Raw genomic sequence first — 21,727 nt, 5'->3', positions numbered from 1 at the left:
CCACTCCATCTGTGATACTGAATAAGAAAAGAATCGATGTTGGATAAGTGTTTACATTTGTAGACACCGTCCTGTTCTACCAATAAGTGAAGAAACTGCAGGGTCTTGGCTCGTGCACACTGCAGCACACTTTATGGAATGCACTAGCAGGAGGTGTTGTCAAGAATCCCAACAGTCTTGATGCTGTGGCAGTAGACTTGAGCGTTAGAGGCAAGTCTAGGCTAGAGAGTGAGACCCAGTTTCAAAAAAAAAAAATCGAAAAACCAAGACCCTACTACCCTGTCTTTCATCCCAGCACTCAGAAGGCAGAGACAGGCAGATGTCTGTGAGTTAGAGATAGCCTGGTCTACAAGTGCTAGTTCCAAGACAGGCTCCAAAACTACAGAAAAACCAAAAAAAAAAAAACAAACAAATAGCCGGGCAGTGGTGGCTCCTGCCTTTAATCCCAGCACTTGGGAGGCAGAGGCAGGCGGATCTCTGTGAGTTTGAGACCAGCCTGGTCTACAAGAGCTAGTTCCAGGACAGGCTCCAAAACCACAAAGAAACCCTGTCTCGAAAAACCAAAAAAAAAAAAAAGTAGAGGACAGTTTCATACACTGTGAGCTCAGCAGACATCCTTTGGAAGATGAAATCACGGAGCTCATGAACAGAAAGCATCATGACTCCTTAGGGAAGTGAATTGTATCCCAGCCGTGAAAGCTCATGAGAGGACCAGCTGCGGCAGTTTGGAGTGTTAGAAGGAAGCAAGGCAAGGAATGTATCTCTGGCACCATAGTGACCACTACCTGGTACGTTTTCAGATTTGGCTCCAAAGAGATGGTCCCCAGGAAACAGAGTACCAGAGTCTATTGCCCTTGAACCTACAAGTTCATTCACAATACAAGTGAATGTTAATGAGAGCAGGACTCAGAGAGACAGGCTGGCTCTAATGGAGGAAGGAAGCTGAGGCAGGAGGATTGCAAGTTCAAGGCCTGACTGAAATACAGAATGAATTCTGGACCATTCTCTATGGAAAGCCGAAGAGACTCCTGTTATAGCCTTTATTTGAAAGGAGTGCACCACTGTGCCTGGCTAACAACTTCAAGATCGCTCAGTGGTTAGGGAGCCTATGTTCTTGCAGAGGACCAGGGTTTGATTCCCAGCACCCACCAAGGAGATCACAACCACATGTAACTCCAGTTTGAGGGAATGACATCCTCTTCTGGATTCCCAGGTACTGCATGAACGTGATACAGAGACAACCAGGAAAAACACTCATGTGCAGTGAACATACTTTTCAGAAACAGATACACACAGTCTTTAGAACACATCAGAATTTACTAAATAACAATAAATCTGCATGCTACATCAATTTTGTTGTCTATAATTCACTAAAACTATGATCTTACTTAATAAAATTCAAAAATTGTTCCAAGCTTAATCACACATTACACTTCAGACAATGAAATGCAGGCTACCGTGGAGCTAAGGGTGAAAGAAGTGGAGATGCCAGGCTTGGTGGGGCAGGATCCTTCCAGCACAGAGAGGCAGAGGCAGGCCATGGTTTTCTGTGAGCTGAGACTAGCCTTGTTGCATACCAGGTTACAGGACTACCAAAAGAAACAATCTCAAACACCAACAACTACAAAATTAAAGAGGAGGCTGTAGATGTAGCTTAGTTGTAGAATGTACATTGCTTGCTTGCCTGGTAAGCAGGAAGCTGTATGTTCAGGGCAGGGATTTGGTTCTCTAGGTAGACACTGATAACCAAGATCAATTCTAGGTCCCTAAACGACTAACTCCTAAAACTTGGTTCAGGATCCCCCAACACATCAACATAACCGTTGTACATGTCAACACATATTATGGAATTGAAAAACTATGGGCTTCTTTTCCCCAGAAAAAAACCTGCTAGGGTTAACATCTACTTGCCCTATTCCATTCATAAACTCATAAGTGACACGATTTAGGAGTGTAAATACATGATTTACCATGTATGTCACAGTAATGCTGGGTGGCGGTTGACTCACAGACCAGACAGTCATCTAGGCTCAGCAGGACAAAACAATTGTTAAATGATTTTAGGTCTATGGGTTATAATGATTAAGCCTGCATGTATGTTTATGCACCACATGTGTGTCTCATGCCCCGGAGGCCAGAAGAAGTCATCTGATCCTCTAGAACTAGAGTTATGGATGATCCCACATCAGAGGCATGAGGAAAATCAAACCAGGTCCTATGCAAGAATGGCAAGTGCTCTAAACAGATGAGCCAAGTCTCCAGACCCCACAAACGGCAGATATAAAAAGCTACTATTTTCCTGAGGAACGCAAGGCACAGCCACAGAATTCTTTAACAGACAGATAACCAGGTCTGGTGGTACAAGCCTATTCTCAGCACTAAGAAGGTAAAGGCAGGACAACCAAAAGCCATAGGACTGTATTAGATTAAAGATGGACAAAGGTTAATACTCCAGGGAGAAACTAACTGATGGTTCCAGTCTAAAACCATGTGTGATGTACTTTCTCAGACAACTTGTATTGCCTTTTCCTCTTGGGTATCCACAGGAGAGCTTCATATGTGCATGAAGCTTAATATGTGCTTGATATGCCCAACAAGTTCCAACATATCAAACGCATATCACAACACACATCCCTCAAAACGGGAAGACAATGCTATGGTTGTTCAACAGTTCTCCCCTTATCTATACACACTCCAAACAAGGCTGGACAACCACCTCAAAGTTCTGGGGACAGATCATCACACCCAGGGATGAAGACTACCGTTGACCCTTCTGATCTCAAGGTTATCTCATGTTCTCTCAACTCCCTCAAGAAATTTCCCGAAAAATGGTTTCCACAGAAGTTAAACCACATAAGCTGGGTACAGCACCTCAAGGAGGACAGGATGGTACTGAGTTGGCAGTCCAACAAATGGCAGTTCTCCAAGTCCAGAGATAGCAAAGTAGATGCAGATTTTCGCAGCACAGTTTGCAGGGGCTCTAGGCTAAAATGAGTCAGTTGGACCCTTTTCAAACTCAAATGTTTTAGCTGGCTTGTGCACGGGAATTCAGCCATGTTGGCCCAGTCTGAGTTTGAGATCAAACAGTTAGTCACGGACAGAGTCTCTAAGGGCGTCTTTAGGCACCTACAAAAAACCAAGAAGACAGTTTTGGGAATATGCATGTGGTCCAAGATCCTTTTAATCACACAAGGAAAGCCAGTAGCCACCATGCTCCATGACAGAGTCTGCTCAATCTAATCTGTACTGAGGCCTTTCACCATCACGGTAGGATCAGCTCAACCCAAGACAGCAATTCCCTTCCACACAGGGAGGACCAAGGCAGGCAGGATCTGCCTATGGGTTCACAGACCTGCCTCTTCACAGCACTTCAGCCCGACCCCAATTCTCAACTGGGACATCAAACTTCCCATCTCCTTACCCTCTGACATCCAAACAAAGCCGGGTATGGTGGTCCACACCTGTGCTACTCCTAGGGCGCTGAGACAAGAGGGGGGCCGAGGGGAGTACCAGCCAATCCTGTTCCCAATCTGGACCACAGACACCTCATCTCCAAACCCAGCCTGTCCTAGATGGAGAACTGGAAGCAAGCTGAGCAGAGCTAAGGGTACAGTGCCCCCCCCCCTACAGGGCTCTCCTCCTTTTTCTTTTTCCCATTCACCTTAGACACTTACTAAGAAAGAAATCAGACCCCATTCTTACTAGATCTCATTCCTGAGAGGCTTCCTAGCATGGTACCTCTTTCTAAACCCCCAACCACAGCTTGGCCCTACTCCTTTAGATTAGCAGCTATGTGAGACCCTGCTCCAGGACAGCAGACTCAAAACAATGCTCTGATATTCTCATGCTCTGGCAAGGTTAATCTACCAGGGCTACAGAGAGCAGGTGGTCGCTAAGGTCTAAAGGAACAAGGATTTGCTTGACGCCCCTCCTTACCAGAAGAGCTGGTCTAGGTGATCCTCTAGGAAGAAGACATTATCCAGATGCAAGGCCTGGAGGTGCTTCAGTTTGAAAAACTGCAAGGTGAACTGGGTAACAACATGCTGTTTCTCCACTGGTGTGCGACAGTCCCATGGCCAAAGGCTGGAGAGCAGGAGACTGCGCAGGTACCTCATACGACCCAGGTAAGTAGAAAAGTTAAGCAGGCAGGTAAGATCATTCATATTATACAAATGCAGTTCCTGAACAGAGTTCAGGTCCAATTTCCTTAAGACATTTTTGTGGTAGTAAGTAGCCAGAGACCAGATCTCTAGATAGTTACAGCACAGACATAGACCTTCTCTCTGAGCCACCCACTCAACCACAAAGGACTCCAAGGACTTTAATGGGCGTTCTTTCAGGACCAGGTCTATAGCCACCTGCACCCGCGGTTTCACCTCCGTTTCTGAAAGAGCCACCGCTGCTTGGTTCTCACTGCAGTCAGGAGCCTTGAACACAGACCACAGATCCCACATCTTCAAAGGCATAAACCGTAGATCCAGCACTTTGAGTCTGCACCTCCTGGGGTAGAGCAGGGACGATCATCAGCATGGAGGCTCTAACCACTGCCCTATTCCCACGCCCTTCTCCTTAAGTCCAGCCAGTCCCACTCTAGTGCCTGTATGCACAGGGACTGGGTCTTTCAGTCTCTGCTGATTCATGATTCTTGCATAAGCCACAGCCCTTTACCAGAGGGCTCAGCGATGGCCAAAGCCTCTGGAGTTCTCAAATTTGTTCCCCCAAAATTTCTACCCCACTATAAGTCCACTCTCTTACCCTGATTCTACCTGTCCCCAGCTGTTTCTGCTTTTTAATTCCCAAGGCCTTCCTTCAGGGCATCCAGATCTACTCACCTGTGAGGAACCTTCTGGCAAAGCATGCTATCAAGCCCAAACAGGATAATCTCTAAGATTCTCCTGTAGGAATCATTTCTGTTGATCATGGCTCCTAGTGGGAGGCAGGGGAAGGGCCAGGCCTGCACCATTGCCTTCACAATGCTAGACTTTTTCTTTATGCAGGCCTTTTTGAACAGTGATGGGAAAAAAACTGAGGGTATATTGTCCAGATTAGAGATTGCCACAGTCTTGCTCCTCAGGAGGCTGTTCTCCGCCAGCTCCTGGAGTGTGAGTGGGGACTTGAAGCTCATCCTGATGAATCTTCAGTAAGAAGGTTCCTGGAGCAACATTTAGAAAGATACTCTTTCAGTCAGGCGGTGGTGGCACACACCTCCTTTAATCCCATCACTTAGGAGGCAGAGGCAGGCAGATCTCTGAGTTTGTGGTCTACAGTTCCAGTTCCAAGACAAGCTACAAAGCTAGAGAGAAACCCTGTCTCGAAATACCAAAAAAAAAAAGAAGAAGAAGAAGAATGAAGCCCATCCTATGAAAAGAGTGCTGAGACACTATTCTCATCCATGAGGGGAGCTGTTGTAATAGGAGAGGCGGGGCTGCGTGCCCAGCACCCGGCCGCCTGCTAGCTTATGCCCGAAATAACAACACACAAACTGTACTCACTTAAACACTGCTTGGCCCATTTCTATCTAGCCTCTTCTAGGCTAATTCTCACACCTGGACTAGCCCATTTCTAATAAGGTGTGTAGCATCCCAAGGTGCGCTTACCAGGAAGATTCTAGCCTTCGTCCATCCTGGGTCGGAGCTTCATCACGTGTGCTTCAGAGAGCAGAGCTACCATGTCTACCAGGGAGAGGGGAGCATGGCGTCTCTCTGAGGCGTCTGCCCCCAAGAGGAGCTGTCGAGTCTGAGCTCACTTCCTCTTCCTCCCAGCATTCTGTTCTGTTTACTCCACCCACCTATGTTCTAAGCTATGAGGGCCAAGCAATTTCTTTATTGCTTAACCAATGAAATCAACAGATTGATATATGACACTCCCACATCAGGGAGCTAACCCTGGGACAGTCACTGCTCTGAGAACAGCACAGACCTCAATTTAACTCACTCCACTCAATGCTCCAATGGACCACAAACCCTTCGAACTTCCTGCTGATCCCAGGAGAATGGTCTCTCGAGCATCCATGGCCACAGCTCATCTCACGACCACCCATTTCCAGTTTGTGCACTGCATCTCATGTCCAGTGAGAAGTGAGTCCTGCACATCCTAGAAGCTAAACTCGAGCTTCGGGGAAATGTGTGTCCTTCAATACCCCATAGGGCCAGGAGTGCTGGCATGCAGGCGCCATCCCTGCACTCAGGAGGCAGGGAAGAGGGGGAAGGAATAACTTAGAGGGAAGGCATGGTAAGAGCTGAGAGTTGAGAGAGGCCTATAATCTCATCAATTGGAAGGCAGAAGATTCAAGGGTTTGAGGCCAGCCCCGGCTACATAGACAATTGGATGTTGGCTCAGTTTACTTCAGATCTAGACTTAAACAAGAAATATCAGCCAGGGCTGGGCAGCGGTGGTGCACATCTTTAATCCAAGCCCTTGGGAGGCAGAGGCAGGTGGATCTCCGTTAGTTCGAAGCCAGCCTGGTCTACAGAGAGACTTCTACAACTGGCTCTAAAGATATACAGTGAAACCCAGTCTCAAAAAAAAAAAATCTAGGGGGCTGGAGATATGGCTCAGTGGTTGGGAGCACTGACTGCTCTTCCAAAGGACCCGGGTTCAATTCCCAGCACCCACATGGCAGCTCACAACTGTCTGAAGATCCAGTTGCAGGGGAATCTGACAAATTCACACCAATGCACATAAAATAAAGTTGTTTTAAAAAAAAATCTTCCTTATCTCAAACCCTATACAGAAAGCTTTATAAATCCATACCCTGGTTTGGGAACGTTCACCTTCCCTGGTGCCTAGGCTCAGACACCCTGGGGTCTGCTGGCAAACAATTATGCAGGCTGAGAACACGCCTACATTCCCAAATATTATTTATAAATATTCTTTTATATTTAAAGGGGGATATGATATAGATCGAATAAATTGCAATAAATCTTGATTTATTGATATATGTATTTCTGCTCTTGATTAAGGTATTGTGATTGTGTAGTTCATTTAAAAATGTAATGTATAATTAGGAAATATAGGTTACTAATGGATAATCATTGATAATAGTCAAGCTTGCAGTCATGTTAGATTTTCTAGATATATAGAGACATATTTCAGTTATATAGGCATTCTTCATATCTTTCAAGACTACAGTATATGGCATTTAATAATTTAGGGTTTTTCATGACAATAAGACGTGTCTGCTCCTGGCAGCACCAGCTACTTCAAGAGAAAAATGGGCATGAAAGAGGCTCCTTATGAAGTTTGATAGCCATTTGGGCAAGAAACTGCTCTTGCCTGGATTGATGCATACACTGGACATGCAGTACCCACAGAGAGAGGACTGCTGAACTTGCCTAAAACTGAGATGATCCTTCGGGGTTCCTGTTTCATAAAAGAGTCTGTGAGAGGGCTGGAGAGATGGCTCAGAGGTTAAGGGAACTGACTGCTGTTCCGGAGGTCCTGAGTTCAATTCCCAGCAACCACATGAAGAGTCTGTGAGACATTCTGCAGGACACAGAAAAAAGTGACTGAACTGTCTTTAAAATTTCCGGCTTCATGGACATGTCTACTGGATACTATAATCCTATAGGCTGCAGATAGATGCCCCAGTGGTACAAAAGAACTTTGAGTGACTGTCCAGGCAGTGAGATGTCTCTGTCATTACTAGAGTTGGAAGTTGCTTACTTTTCATTTACTTAGATAATATTATATCCTTCTGCAGGCTTTGATGGAGTTGAAGAATTTATAGATATAGTTTTCCTTTGTTATGATAAAATATAAAATAGATATAAATATTGTAACTGCAATTCTTGTTTGATAACTGTTTTGTTATATGTAATTTTACTAGTTTAAAGTGAAAGCCTTTCTTTTTCGTTTAACAGAACAAGAGGAAATGGTGTAGGAGGTTCTTCTGTCTGTGTTGTTTTCATTGATTGAATGAAGAAACTGACTTGGCCTTTTGATAGGGCAGCACTTAGGTAGGTGGAGTAGACAGAACAGAATGCTGGGAAGAAGGGTAGAGAGAAAGCGGCCATGAATATGCCAGGTCAGACATGCTGAATCTTTCCCGGTAGGCCATGACCTTGTGGTGACACACAGATTATTAGAAAAGGGTTGAATCTAGGTGTGAGAATTAGCCAATAAGAGGCAAGAGCTTATAGGCCAAGCAGCAATTTAATTAATACAATTTCTGTGTGCTTATTTCATGTTTCAGCAAGCCAGGCAGGACAAACAAACGGCCCCCACTCCTCTACTACAAGAGTTTTCCTGTATAACAGCCCTAGCTGTCCTGGTACTGTAAAACTCTAAGATAACTCTAAAGCCATTTCTGACAACTCTGAGGCCATTTCTCAGCAGTAGTGCCCCCCCTTCCCTGGGAACCAAGGACCTAACAACTACACATGCACATATTAAAATGTTGGGACAAGATAACCCACAGATGTTTTAACTCGGTCCCTGGGAAAGGGGCAAAGTGACCCTCAAATGTTTCCTCTTACGTCATCTGACCTGGCAACTGCTCTCCAGCCAATTGTTGGCAATAGCCCTTTGAATAAGCCAATCACAATAATTAAAGAACACCCCCCAGACTTCCCTCTTGTTTCTGTGGCTTTTTTGCTTTAAAAGTAGCCTGTACCAGCCATTCAGGGTCTTTCTGGCTTCTCGGATACTGAAAGACCCTGTTATGACAGAATTAATAAAAATCCTCATGCTTTAGCATCAACTGTGGTGTGAGAGATGGTCTCTTGAAGCGACTCTTCCTCAGTAATTGGACTCTAGGGTCCAACAGTACTAACTCTTGTAGACCAGGATGGTCTTGAACTCCTGGAGATCCTCTTGCCTCCCAAGTGTTTGAATTAAAGGTAACTAAACCAAATTTTTTTTCAAGTTTATTTTTTTTTTATTTTTTATTTATTTATTTATTTATTAAAGATTTCTGTCTCTTCCCCGCCACCGCCTCCCATTTCCCTCCCCCTCCCCCAATTAAGTCCCCCCCCTCAGCCCAAAAAGTAATCAGGGTTCCCTGTCCTGTGGGAAGTCCAAGGAACCCCCACCTCCATCCAGGTCTAGTAAGTTGAGCATCCAAACTGCCTAGGCTCCTACAAAGCCAGTGCGTGCAGTAGGATCAGAAACCCATTGCCATTGTTCTTGAGTTCTCAGTAGTCCTCAATGTCCGCTATGTTCAGAGAGTCCGGTTTTATCCCAGGCTTTTCCAGACCCAGGCCATCTGGTCTTGGTGAGTTCCCAGTAGAACATCCCCATTGTCTCAGTGTGTGGGTGCACCCCTCGCGGTCCTGAGTTCCTTGCTCGTGCTCTCTCTCCTTCTGCTCCTGATTTGGACCTTGAGATTTCAGTCCTGTACTCCAATGTGGGTCTCTGTCTCTGTCTCCTTTCATCGCTTGCTGAAGGTTAATATTCAGGAGGATGCCTATATGTTTTTCTTTGGGTTCTCCTTATTTAGCTTCTCTAGGATCACTAATTATAGGCTCAATGTCCTTGGTTTATGGCTAGAAACCAAATATGAGTGAGTACATCCCATGTTGCTCTTTTTGGGTCTGGCTTACCTCACTCAGGATAGTGCTAAACCAAATTTTTAATAAACTATCAGCAAGTAGATTTACATTGTTTTTATGGTGCTGAGCACTGAACCTGAGTGTCATATATGTTAGGGCATTTTTATTAGTAAGCTACATCCCCCAAATTCTCAATTGAATCTTTTTTTCCCATTTATTTATTTATAACTTCTTTGACACAGAGTATCTCTGTGGAACAGCCCTGGCAGACTGGGCAATTTTACTAGTGGCCAACATCATCAAGCTCTCAATTAAATATTTACTTTTCATTTATTAAAATAAACACTTGTTTATTTATTTGTTTGTTTATTCAGACAGGTTTCTCTGCATAATAGCCCTGGGTGACCTGGAGCTAACTTTATACACTGAGCGGGTCACTCAATCAGAGATTAGCCTGTCTCTGCCTCCCTAAGTGCTGGAATTAAAGGTATGTACCACCACCGCCTGGCTCCAAATAAGTATTTTAAATGGCAAGGATTGAATTTCTGTGGGGAAAAAAGTTTCTTAAAGTCCAGAGTGAAGATTCACATCATCACCCAAACACTCGTAAAGCTGGGGTCGTGGGACCTACACGACTTCCAGGCTGCCCAGTGTACGGGCCTGTTAACCTAGCACTCTGAGTGGAAGCAGGATTGGAAGACCAAGGTCATCTTGCACAGTGGGTTCAAAGCCATCATGGGCTACAAGACTGTCTCCAGTAACAACAAAACTGGAAAAATAAAAGTGTGTTTAATATGAACACTCTTAGGGCTGGGGGTAGAGGCAGGACGATTTCTGTGAGTCAAGGTGAGTTCCAAAACAGCCAAGGAGAAACTCTCTCAAAAAAAAAAAAAGAAAGAAAGAAAGAAAAGAAAAATAAGGCTGGGTTTCAGGACAGCCAGGGCTACAAAAAGAAATCCTATACCCTCCCCCCAAAAAAAATCAAACAAAACCAAAAGACAAGCTAGGCAGTGGCGGCAAACACCTTTAGTCCTAGAACTGGAGAGGTGGAGGCAGTTGGGTCTCTGAGTTCAAGGTCAGCCTGGTCCAAGGAGTGAGTTCCAGGACAGCCAGAGCATCTACTCAGAGAAACCCTGCCTCGAAAAAGCAAAGCAAAAAAGGACAAAAACAACAACAAAAATCAAAATATAAAAAGATGAGCGACCTGCCGCAATGGTGCGTGCCTTTAATCTCAACAATCCAGCGGCTGGAGTTGATCTGTCAGTTAAGGCCAGCCTAAGCGGCAGTGGACTCCAGTCTCAAAAATACAGAAATCAGGCTGGAGGTGGTGGGAGACACCTTTAATTTCAGGACTTGATTCAAATAGGCAGTCAGATCAAGGTCAGCCTGGTCTACAGAGTTCCTGGACAGCCAATGCTATGTAGAGAAACTTTGTCTCAAAAACAAAAATGTACACAAATCTGTAAGCATATGAATAAAATAAACAAAATAAGGGCTCCAAGACATGCTTGATCACGCCTGTACTACCAGCATCTGAAAGGCTGAGGCAGGAGGATTCCTATTTGTTCTAGGAGAACCTAGGATACAAAGACTCCACCTGCTGATGCTTCCACCTCCATCCACAGGCTAGGATTGAAGGCACTGGGCACTATGCCCACTTTTATAAAGCTGCCTACCACCCCTTCCTGACTATAGGCGGGTGCCACCTCACCCAGATTGCCTATTAAATTGGGAAAACATCTGCTCACCATAGACAGGACTCAAGCAGAAGACCAAAGTCAAGAATGACCCTACCCAATTGTGGCTCATGAACCAGTTAACTGATCAGGCTCAGACAGAATTACATAGACCTAGGAGGGGCCAGTGGCCCAGGTTCAGATGAAGGTTTGAAGACCCAGTCCCTCTCCATCCGTCTAGGAGGGAACCTGCACCAAAAAGCCCTGTCTAGTGAGGATCTTAGCACTAAAATGGTAATGGTTGTTAGTCTAAGAAGCCAAAGTTCAAAACAAGAGATTTTTGATTGCAGAAGCAGCTTGGTTGATCGAGCGCATGCCTAAGGCTCAACATACATGGGATATAGCAATTCGGATGTGCAAGCTAGGGAATCAGAAGTTCAATTCATACCTCAGTTAAATAGGTTCAATGACGAGCATTTAATCCTAGCACTCCCGAGAATTACATGTGTTTGGATAGGCAAGTCTCCAGTGCGCATCTAGATTAATATGGAATGATTCGGGATCAAATGATCCTGCTGCCTCGGCCTAAGCGACTCGTCTGCTACCACTAAGTCACTAAGTTCTTTTTCCTTTTTTTTTTTTTGTTGTTGTTGTTGATGTTTTTTTTTTTTTTTTGTTTTTTTTTTTGATTTTCGAGACAGGGTTTCTCTGTAGCTTTTGGTTCCTGTCCTGGAACTAGCTCTTCTAGACCAGGCTGGCCTCGAACTCACAAAGACCCGCCTGCCTCTGCCTCCCGAGTGCTGGGATTAAAGGCGTGTGCCACCACCGCCCGGCCCACTAAGTTCTTTTTATTTTCTGGTTTTTCGGGTTTTTTCTGTGACTGCCCTAGCTCTCCTGGAACTCTCTCTGTACCATTGTACCAGACTGGTTCGACTTTCAAAGATTTGCCTGACTCGGCCTCCGTAGTTCTGGGATTAAAGGCAGGACCGCCACTGCCGGGCTAAAGTGACTTACCAGAGTTGGACAGAAAAGAGAGGTCCGCAGCAGGGCCTCCTGCCTCGAAGACTGTTTTCTGCGGTTCCTCTGTTGATCTAGCTCGCTGGAAACTCAGTATGTAGTCCAGTCTAACTTCAAACCCACAGCGAACAGCCAGCCAGCATGCCTCGGGTTCCACGGGCTTCTGAAGTTTCCACGCCCCGAAGCAAGTCCAGACCTCACTACAAACTGCTACCTGATTGGCTCTTTTAGTCTCCACCCACTTCATCTGAATTTGGTTTTTCCCCAAAGAGCTTGCGTCTAGAGCCAGCCTTGACAGGACGCATTCTTTTCCTTTTTCTTTCCTTTTTTTTTGTTTATTTATTTATTTACTTTGGTTTTTTGGTTATTTTGAGACAGGGTTTCTCTGAAGCTTTGGAGCCTGAGCTGGAACTAGCCCTCGTAGACAAGACTGCCCCCCGCTGCTTCCTGAGTGTTGGGATTAAAGGCATGTGCCACCACCGCCAGACTCACAGAACACCTTCTGAACACCAGAGGCCGTAGCTGGGGGTCTCTGCGACTTTGACAGAGCCTGCTTTAACTAAATATTGGCTTCTGGCCTCCAGCCAGGCCTACTTGATGAAACCCTGTCTTTTTAAAAAAAAAGGGGGGGGGGCTGGAGAGATGGCTCAGCGGTTAAGAGCATTGCCTGCTCTTCCAAAGGTCCTGAGTTCAATTCCCAGCAACCACATGGTGGCTCACAACCATCTGTAATAGGGTCTGGTGCTCTCTTCTGGCCTTCAGACATACACACAGAAAGAATATTGTATACATAATAAATAAATATTAAAAAATAAATAAATAAATAAAAATTAAAAAAGGGGGGGGGGACGGTGCCCATCTTTAATCTCTGTGCTCAGGAATCTGAGGCAGGAGGATCTCCGTGCGCAAGCATGTGCGCATGCTCATACATGAGCAAAGGCACAGGCAGTGTTTGAACCTTATCTGTGTTCCCCAAAGGTAAAGAATTAAGATGGAAGCCGGGAGGTGGTGGTACAGGCACCAGGCACTCCGGAGGCAGAGGCCGCGAGATCTCAGTGAGTTCAAGGCCAGCTTGTTTACTAAAGCTAGTTCCAGGACAGTCTCCAAAACTACAACAAAACCCTGTCTCGAAAAACAAAAACAAAAATAAATAAATAAATAAATAGTAAAAGTTAAAAAAATAAAAAGAAAGAAACAAACAAAAGAAAAACAAAGAAGGGAGGGAGAGAGGAAAGAGTAAGAATGAAAAGGAAGGAAGAAGGGAGGGAGGGAGGGAGGGAGGGAGGGAGGGAGGGAGGGAGGGAGAGAGGGAGGGAGGGAGAAAAAACGGAAGGCAATAAAAAGAAAAGGCAGCCAAGCAGTGGTGGTGTCCATCTTTAATCCAGGCAGAGGCAGGCAGATCTCAGTGAGTTTAAGGCCAGCCTGGTCTACAAGACCTAGTTCCAGGACAGGCTCCAAAGCTGCAAAGAAACCCTGCCTCGAAAAAAAAAAATCAAGTTCTTTTTGGTCTTGTGGACATTAGGCATGAACACAGCATCCATACACATTAAATAAAGAAAAGGTTCTAAAACCACAAAATAAAAATAAACTAAAAAAATGTATTACATTTTATGTAGATGATGTTTTGCATGTTTGTTTGTATATGACCGCATGCTTGTCCCGTGCCCTCTGAGGTCAGAAGAGCGTGTCAGGTTCCCTGAAACTGGATTCATTAATGTTTGTGGGTGCTGGGATCAAACCTGGGTCCTCTGCAAGAACAAGTGTCTTTAACCAATGTTGTTGTTTATTCTTTCTTTCTTTGTTTTGGTGTTTCCCATCTCAAAAACCAAATAATTGAAAAGTAAAGCCACAGTCTTTTCTTATCTGTTTTCTAGACCCTGATGCAACACAGGAAATGCGCTGGGTCACACAGGCATCATCCTCTCCTGCTGAGAATGGATCTTTCCAGATGCACAGTGTTGTTTTCACTCTGGCTGAACTGAGGTCTCAAGACATCGACTCAGGAAGCTGAGGGCTGAACTGGGGTAGGGGATGAGTCCAGCTTACCATGCTAGACAACCAGGTAAGCGGGATAGACAGAGAGGCTGGGTTGTGTTTTCCTCCACAGGAAATATGTCTGAGATAAAGGGATAGACACAGGAAAGGAATGGGGACACTGAAGAAAGGGGGTCTCATACCTGCACTATGGCCAGGGCTTGTAGGAATAAGCACCAGCCGGCTTAATTTTTTATGGGTCAAAGGCTGTTTTGTGCTCATGGGTAATGAGAGATACGGAGCGTGGTGAGGACAGTTGGGAAAGCATTATGAACAGGGACAAAGGATGAACCGAAGCAGAGATCAGTGAGTTTAGCAGACCCCCAAGCCCCAGGCTGATGTGGTCTCTTGTCAGCTCCAATGCTTGTGAAGTAGGTCATGAATGAGCTTCAGATTTCACTGCATCCCTACCTTCTGCCATTTCGGGAAGGCACGTTTGCACAAACAGTTCCTTGAACCATCCAGGACCCTATGAGGATGTGCTGGGTGGGTGTTCAGGAGCATGGTCAGTCATCCCTCGGACTGGAAGGTAGTAGTTGAAAAGGGAAGCTGGGGGCTGTAGAAATGGTTAAGAGCCACTGTATACTGGCTCTCTTGCCCTGCTCAGAGCCCCAGCCCCATGACTCAGGGCTCTTAGAGCTGTGCTTCTTATGCTATAGTGTAAAATAATTAATATTAAAGTTTGCTACTTGAAAAAAAAAAGAAAGAAATGGTTAAGAGCACGAGCTGCTCTTGCAGAAGGACCCAGGTTTGCTTGGAGCACCCAAATGGCTGCTGGCAATCATCTGTAACTCAGTTCCAGGGGCAACACCCTCTTTGTAGCTTAATAAAAAATGATCAGGAGACAGGCTCTCTTTAGGTTTCCTTGGATGATTTGAACTTTGTAGCCCAAGAAATTTGCGGCCCTCCTATCCTAGGCTTCAAGAAGCTAGTACTACAAGCTGGTACTGTTGTTCTTTTGCCGAACTACAGTTCCCAGCATTCTCCTGGATACGGACATTTCCCAGAAGCCTTTGTATACCTCGTTTAAAAGCGAGGTTCCTACAACCTCCTTCTCTTCTCTTTTCTCCTCTTCTCCTTTCTCCCCCGCCGCCTTTCCTACTGTGTTGGCACACCCTCACCTGCCTGTTACCCCTCCCCCATTAAAGTGCACCCACGTGGGACCGCCACATGTCTGTGTCTTTTCCTCGCGCAACCGTCTTTGCCCTCTACCCTGCAGCCAGGCAGAAATTAAGAACAACAGGTACCACCTAGCCTGCTAACCTGACATGTTTTCCTTCCTTCGTCTCTCCTTGCTTTCTTCCTTCTTCCTTTCCCCTTTCTCTCCCTCCCACATCGTAGATCTTATTTCACATCTGGCCAAGTTGACAGTCAGCATTAACCACTCCATCTGTGATACTGAATAAGAAAAGAATCGATGTTGGATAAGTGTTTACATTTGTAGACACCGTCCTGTTCTACCAATAAGTGAAGAAACTGCAGGGTCTGGGCTCGTGCACACTGCAGCACACTTTATGGAATGTACTAGCAGGTGGTGTTGTCAAGAATCCCAACAGTCTTGATGCTGTGGCAGTAGACTTGAGAGTTAGAGGCAAGTCTATGTAGTAATATGAGCGGCGGGGCTGCCTCCCCAACACCCAAGCCGCCTGCCCAGCTAGCTTTTGCCCTGAAATAATTACACACAAACTGTATTCTTTTAAACACTGCTTTGGCCCATTCCTATCTAGCCTCTTCTAGGCTAACTCTCGCACCTGGACTAGCCCGTTTCTTATCATCTGTATAGCACCGGTCTTACCGGGAAGATTCTAGCCTAAGTCCATCCTGGGTCGGAGCTTCATAGCGTGCGTCTTCCCTGGAGCAGGTAGCATGGCGTCTCTCTGAAGCGTCTGCTCCGGAGAGGAGAGCTGCGGAGTCTGACCTCACTTCCTCTTCCTCCCGGCATTCTGTTCTGTTTACTCCACCCACCTATGTTCTAAGCTGTGAGCCCAAGCAGTTTGTTTTATTACTTAACCAATGAAATCAACAGATTGATATATGACACTCCCACATCAAGTCTAGGCTAGAGAGTTAGACCCAGTTTCAAAAAAAAAAATCAAAGAACCAAGACCCTACTACTCTGGCTTTCATCCCAGGTCTTAGAAGGCAGAGGCAGGCAGACGTCTGTGAGTTAGAGATAGCCTGGTCTACAAGAGCTAGTTCCAGGACAAGCTCCAAAACTACACAGAAAGAAACCAAAAATAAATAAAAACAAATAAAAAACACCATGACAAAAAAACCAAACCACAATTCAAGATCTTTGATTGGCTCATCAGTTTCAAGGCAGAAGGGGAGCTGTCACTCAAAACATAACCAACTTATGATTTGCTGTGTGGTAGTGGCGCACACCTTTAATGCTGGCACTTGGAAGGCAGAGGCAGGCAGATGTCTGATTTCCAGGTCAGCATGCTTTACATACTGAATTTCAGGACAACCACGGTTATGTAGAGACCATGGGGGAAAAAAAATTTAAAAAAATTGTCAAAACTCTGCAGTGGTCATTCAAAAGACTGAAGCAGAATTGGTGGAGCCTCCTGTCCTTGTGACAGAGAGGGAATACAACCTTGGTTTCCACAGAAAGTATGGGAAACTTTCAGACACTATCAGCTCAGCTGACGTCCTTTGGAAGAAGAAATATGGGGCTCATGAACAGAGAGCATCATGACTCCTTAGGGAAGTGAATTGTATCCAAGCCGTGAAAGCTCATGAGAGTACCAGCTGCGGCAATTTGGAGTGTTAGAAAGAAGCAAGGCAAGGAATGTATCTCTGGCACCATAGTGACCACTACCTGGTACGTTTTCAGATTTGGCTCCAAAGAGATGGTCCCCAGGAAACAGAGTACCAGAGTCTATTGCCCTTGAACCTACAAGTTCATTCACAATACAAGTGAATGTTAATGAGAGCAGGACTCAGAGAGACAGGCTGGCTCTAATGGAGGAAGGAAGCTGAGGCAGGAGGATTGCAAGTTCAAGGCCTGACTGAAATACAGAATAAATTCTGGACCATTCTCTATGGAAAGCCGAAGAGACTCCTGTTATAGCCTTTATTTGCAAGGAGTGCACCACTGTGCCTGGCTAACAACTTCAAGATCGCTCAGTGGTTAGGGAGCCTATGTTCTTGCAGAGGACCAAGGTTTGATTCCCAGCACCCACCAAGGAGCTCACAACCACATGTAACTCCAGTTTGAGGGAATGACATCCTCTTCTGGATTCCCAGGTACTGCATGAACGTGATACAGAGACAACCAGGAAAAACACTCATGTGCAGTGAACATACTTTTCAGAAACAGATACACACAGTCTTTAGAACACATCAGAATTTACTAAATAACAATAAATCTGCATACTACATCAATTTTGTTGTCTATAATTCACTAAAACTATGATCTTACTTAATAAAATTCAAAAATTGTTCCAAGGCTAATCACGCATTAAACTTCAGACAATGAAATGCAGGCTACCGTGGAGCTAAGGGTGAAAGAAGTGGAGATGCCAGGCTTGGTGGGGCAGGATCCTTCCAGCACAGATAGGCAGAGGCAGGCAATGGTTTTCTGTGAGCTGAGACTATTCTGGTTGCATACCAGGTTAAAGGACTACCAAAAGAGACAATCTCAAACACCAGAACTACAAAATTAAAGAGGAGGCTGTAGATGTAGCTTAGTGGGTAGAATGTACATTGCTTGCATGGTAAACAAGAAGCTATATACCCAGGCCAGGGATTTGGTTCTCTAGGTAGACACTGATAACCAAGATCAATTCTGGGTCCCTATAGCACTAACTCCTACAAATTGGTTCAGGACCCCCCAACACATCAACAATAACTATTGTACATGTAAACACACACTATGGAAATGAAAACCTATGGGCTTCTTTTTCCCAGAAAAAAACCTGCTAGGGTTAACATCTACTTACCCTATTCCATTCATAAACTCATATGTGACAGGATTTAGGAGTGTAAATACATGATTTACCATGTATGTCACAGTAATGCTGGGTGGCGGTTGACTCACAGACCAGTCAGTCATCTAGGCTCAGCAGGACAAAACAATTGTTAAATGATTTTAGGTCTATGGGTTATAATGATTAAGCCTGCATGTATGTTTATGCACCACATGTGTGTCTCATGCCCCGGAGGCCAGAAGAAGTCATCTGATCCTCTATAACTAGAGTTATGGATGATCCCACATCAGAGGCATGAGGAAAATCAAACCAGGTCCTATGCAAGAATGGCAAGTGCTCTAAACAGATGAGCCAAGTCTCCAGACCCCACAAACGGCAGATATTAATGCTACTATTTTCCTGAGGAACGCAAGGCACAGCCACACAATTCTTTAACAGACAGATAACCAGGTCTGGTGGTACAAGCCTATTCTCAGCACTAAGAAGGTAAAGGCAGGACAACCAAAAGCCATAGGACTGTATTAGATAAAAGATGGACACCAGGTTAATCCTCCAGGGAGAACTAACTGATGGTTCCAGTCTAAAACCATGTGTGATATATTTTCTCAGACACCTGTGTATTGCTTTTTGCTCCCAGGTCTCCAGGGGAGAGCTTGATGTGTGCTTGGTATGCCCAACAAGTCCCAACACATCATGCGCACATCACAACACACATCCCTCAAAACGGGAAGACAATGCTATGGTTGTTCAACAGTTCTCCCCTTATCTATACACACTCCAAACAAGGCTGGACAACCACCTCAAAGTTCTGGGGACAGATCATCACACCCAGGGATGAAGACTACCGTTGACCCTTCTGATCTCAAGGTTATCTCATGTTCTCTCAACTCCCTCAAGAAATTCCCCGAAAAATGGTTTCCACAGAAGTTAAACCACATAAGCTGGGTACAGCACCTCAGGGAGGACAGGATGGCACTGAGGTGGCAGTCCAACAAATGGCAGTTCTCCAAGACCAGAGATAGCAAAGTAGATGCAGATTTTCGCAGCACAGTTTGCAGGGGCTCTAGGCTAAAATGAGTCAGTTGGACCCTTTTCAAACTCAGATGTTTTAGCTAGCTTGTGCACCAGAATTCTGACATATGGCCCAGGCTGATTTTGATAGCCAACAGTCAGTCAAAAACAGGTTCTCTAAGGGCGTCTTTAGCCACCTACAAAAAAACAAGAAGACAGTTTTGGGAATATGCATGTGGTCCAAGATCCTTTTAATCACACAAGGAAAGCCAGTAGCCACCATGCTCCATGACAGAGTCTGCTCAATCTAATCTGTACTGAGGCCTTTCACCATCACGGTAGGATCAGCTCAACCCAAGACAGCAATTCCCTTCCACACAGGGAGGACCAAGGCAGGCAGGATCTGCCTATGGGTTCACAGACCTGCCTCTTCACAGCACTTCACCCCGACCCCAATTCTCAACTGGGACATCAAACTTCCCATCTCCTTACCCTCTGACATCCAAACAAAGCCGGGTATGGTGGTCCACACCTGTGCTACTCCTAGGGCGCTGAGACAAGAGGGGGGCTGAGGGGAGTACCAGCCAATCCTGTTCCCAATCTGGACCACAGACACCTCATCTCCAAACCCAGCCTGTCCTAGATGGAGAACTGGAAGCAAGCTGAGCAGAGCTCGGGGTACAGTGTCCCCCCCATACACGGCTCTCCTCCTTTTCCTTTTTCCCATTCACTTTAGCCACTTACTAAGAAAGAAACCAGACCCCATTCTTACTAGATCTCATTCCTGAGAGGCTTCCTAGCATGGTACCTCTTTCTAAACCACCAACTGCAGCTCAGCCGTACTCCTATGCGGGACCCCGCTCCAGGACAGCAGATTCAAAACAATGCTCTGATATTCTTATGCTCTGGCAAGGTTAATCTACCAGGGCTACAGAGAACAGGTGGTCGCTAAGGTCTAAAGGAACAGGCTTTGGCTGAAACCCCTTCCTTACCAGAAGAGCTCCTCCAGGTGATCCTCTGGGAAGAAGACATGATGCAGATGCAGGCACTGGAGGTGCTTCAGTTTGAGAAACTGCGAGGCGAAGTGGGTGATGAACAGCTGCTTCTCCACTGGCGTGATATAGGCAAGCAGCCAGAAGCAGGAGAGGAGGAGATTGCGCAGGTACCTCATACGACCCAGGTAAGGGGAGAAGTTAAGCAGGCAGGTAAGATCATTCATGTAATACAAACGCAGTTCCTGAACAGAGTTCAGGTCCAATGTCTCCAAGACATCTTTATGGTAACAAGTGGCCATGGACCAGACCTCTAGCTTGTTACAGCACAGACATAGACCTTCTCTCCAAGCCACCCACGCAATGACAAAGTACTCCAAGGACTTTAATGGGCTTTCCTGCAGGACCAGGTCTATAACCACCTTCACCTGCGGCTTCACCTCCGTTTCTGAAAGACCCACCGCTGCTTGGTTCTCACTGCAGTCAGGAGCCTTGAACACAGACCACTTGTCCCACATCCTCAAAGGCATAAACCGTAGATCCAGAACTTTGAGTCTGCACCTCCTGGGGTAGAGCAGGGACGATCATCAGCATGGAGACTTTAACCACTTTTCTATTCCCACGCCCTTCTCCTCAAGTCCAGCCAGTCCCACTCTAGTGCCTGTATGCACAGTGACTGGGTCTTTCAGTCTCTGCTGATTCATGAGTCCCGAAGAAGCCAGAGCCCTTTCCCAGAGGGCTCAGCAATGGCCAAAGCCTCTGGAGTTCTCAAATTTGGTCCCCCAAAACCTCCACCCCACTCTAAGTCCACTCTCTTACCCTGATTCTACCTGTCCCCAGCTGTCTCTGCTTTTAATTCCCAAGGCCTTCCTTCAGGGCATACAGGTCTACTCACCTGTGAGGAACCTTCTGGCAAAGCACGCTATCAAGCCCAAACAGGATACTCTCTAAGATTCTCCTGTAGGAATCATTTCTGTTGATCATGGCTCCTAGTGGGAGGCAGGGGAAGGGCCAGGCCTGCACCATTGCCTTCACAATGCTAGACTTTTTCTTTATGCAGGCCTTTTTGAACAGTGATGGGAAAAAAACTGAGGGTATATTGTCCAGATTAGAGATTGCCACAGTCTTGTTCCTCAGGAGGCTGTTCTCCGCCAGGTCCTGGAGTGTGAGTGGGGACTTGAAGCTCATCCTGATGAATCTTCAGTAAGAAGGTTCCTGGAGCAACATTTAGAAAGATACTCTTTCAGTCAGGCGGTGGTGGCACACACCTCCTTTATCCCATCACTCAGGAGACAGAGGCAGGCAGATCTCTGAGTTTGAGACCAGCCTGGTCTACAGAGCCAGTTCCAAGACAAGCTACAAAGCTAGAGAGAAACCCTGTCTTGAAATACCCCCCAAAAATAAAAAAGAATGAAGCCCATCCTATGAAAAGAGTGCTGAGACACTATTCTCATCCATGAGGGGAGCTAACCCTGGGACAGTCACTGCTCTGAGAACAGCACAGACCTCAATTTAACTCACTCCACTCAATGCTCTAATGGACCACAAACCCTTCGAACTTCCTGCTGGTC

At 45.7% G+C, this 21,727-nt stretch overlaps 1 protein-coding gene and 1 pseudogene across 1 annotated transcript; both read right to left on the bottom strand.

The window, feature by feature from the left end:
• Positions 1 to 2,717: 2,717 nt before the first annotated feature.
• Positions 2,718 to 5,125, bottom strand: LOC142833341 (preferentially expressed antigen in melanoma-like protein 1). Its single transcript, XM_075944627.1, has 3 exons — positions 4,833 to 5,125; positions 3,937 to 4,500; positions 2,718 to 3,126 (listed from the first exon to the last, which is right to left on the bottom strand). Exons 1-3 carry the CDS (start codon positions 5,123 to 5,125, stop codon positions 2,718 to 2,720), a joined length of 1,266 nt encoding a protein of 421 aa, XP_075800742.1.
• Positions 5,126 to 18,953: 13,828 nt separating this feature from the next.
• On the bottom strand, positions 18,954 to 21,344 carry LOC142833340 (preferentially expressed antigen in melanoma-like protein 1; annotated as a pseudogene).
• Positions 21,345 to 21,727: the final 383 nt, after the last annotated feature.

Source organism: Microtus pennsylvanicus, chromosome 13, assembly GCF_037038515.1.
Source record: "Microtus pennsylvanicus isolate mMicPen1 chromosome 13, mMicPen1.hap1, whole genome shotgun sequence".
Taxonomy (NCBI): domain Eukaryota; kingdom Metazoa; phylum Chordata; class Mammalia; order Rodentia; family Cricetidae; genus Microtus; species Microtus pennsylvanicus.
Note: the sequence above shows the minus strand (reverse complement) of the source record. Positions and strands in the feature narration are given on the sequence as shown.

Bases quoted from the DNA above. Each gene is read 5' to 3' on its own strand.
- LOC142833341 (XM_075944627.1), bottom strand. From the start codon at position 5,125: ATGAGCTTCAAGTCCCCACTCACACTCCAGGAGCTGGCGGAGAACAGC. The intron at 4,501-4,832 runs GTGAGTAGATCT...GCTCTACCCCAG, and splicing joins TGCCAGAAGGTTCCTCACAG to GAGGTGCAGACTCAAAGTGC. The intron at 3,127-3,936 runs GTAAGGAGGGGC...GGTTTTTTGTAG, and splicing joins CACCTAGACCAGCTCTTCTG to GTGCCTAAAGACGCCCTTAG.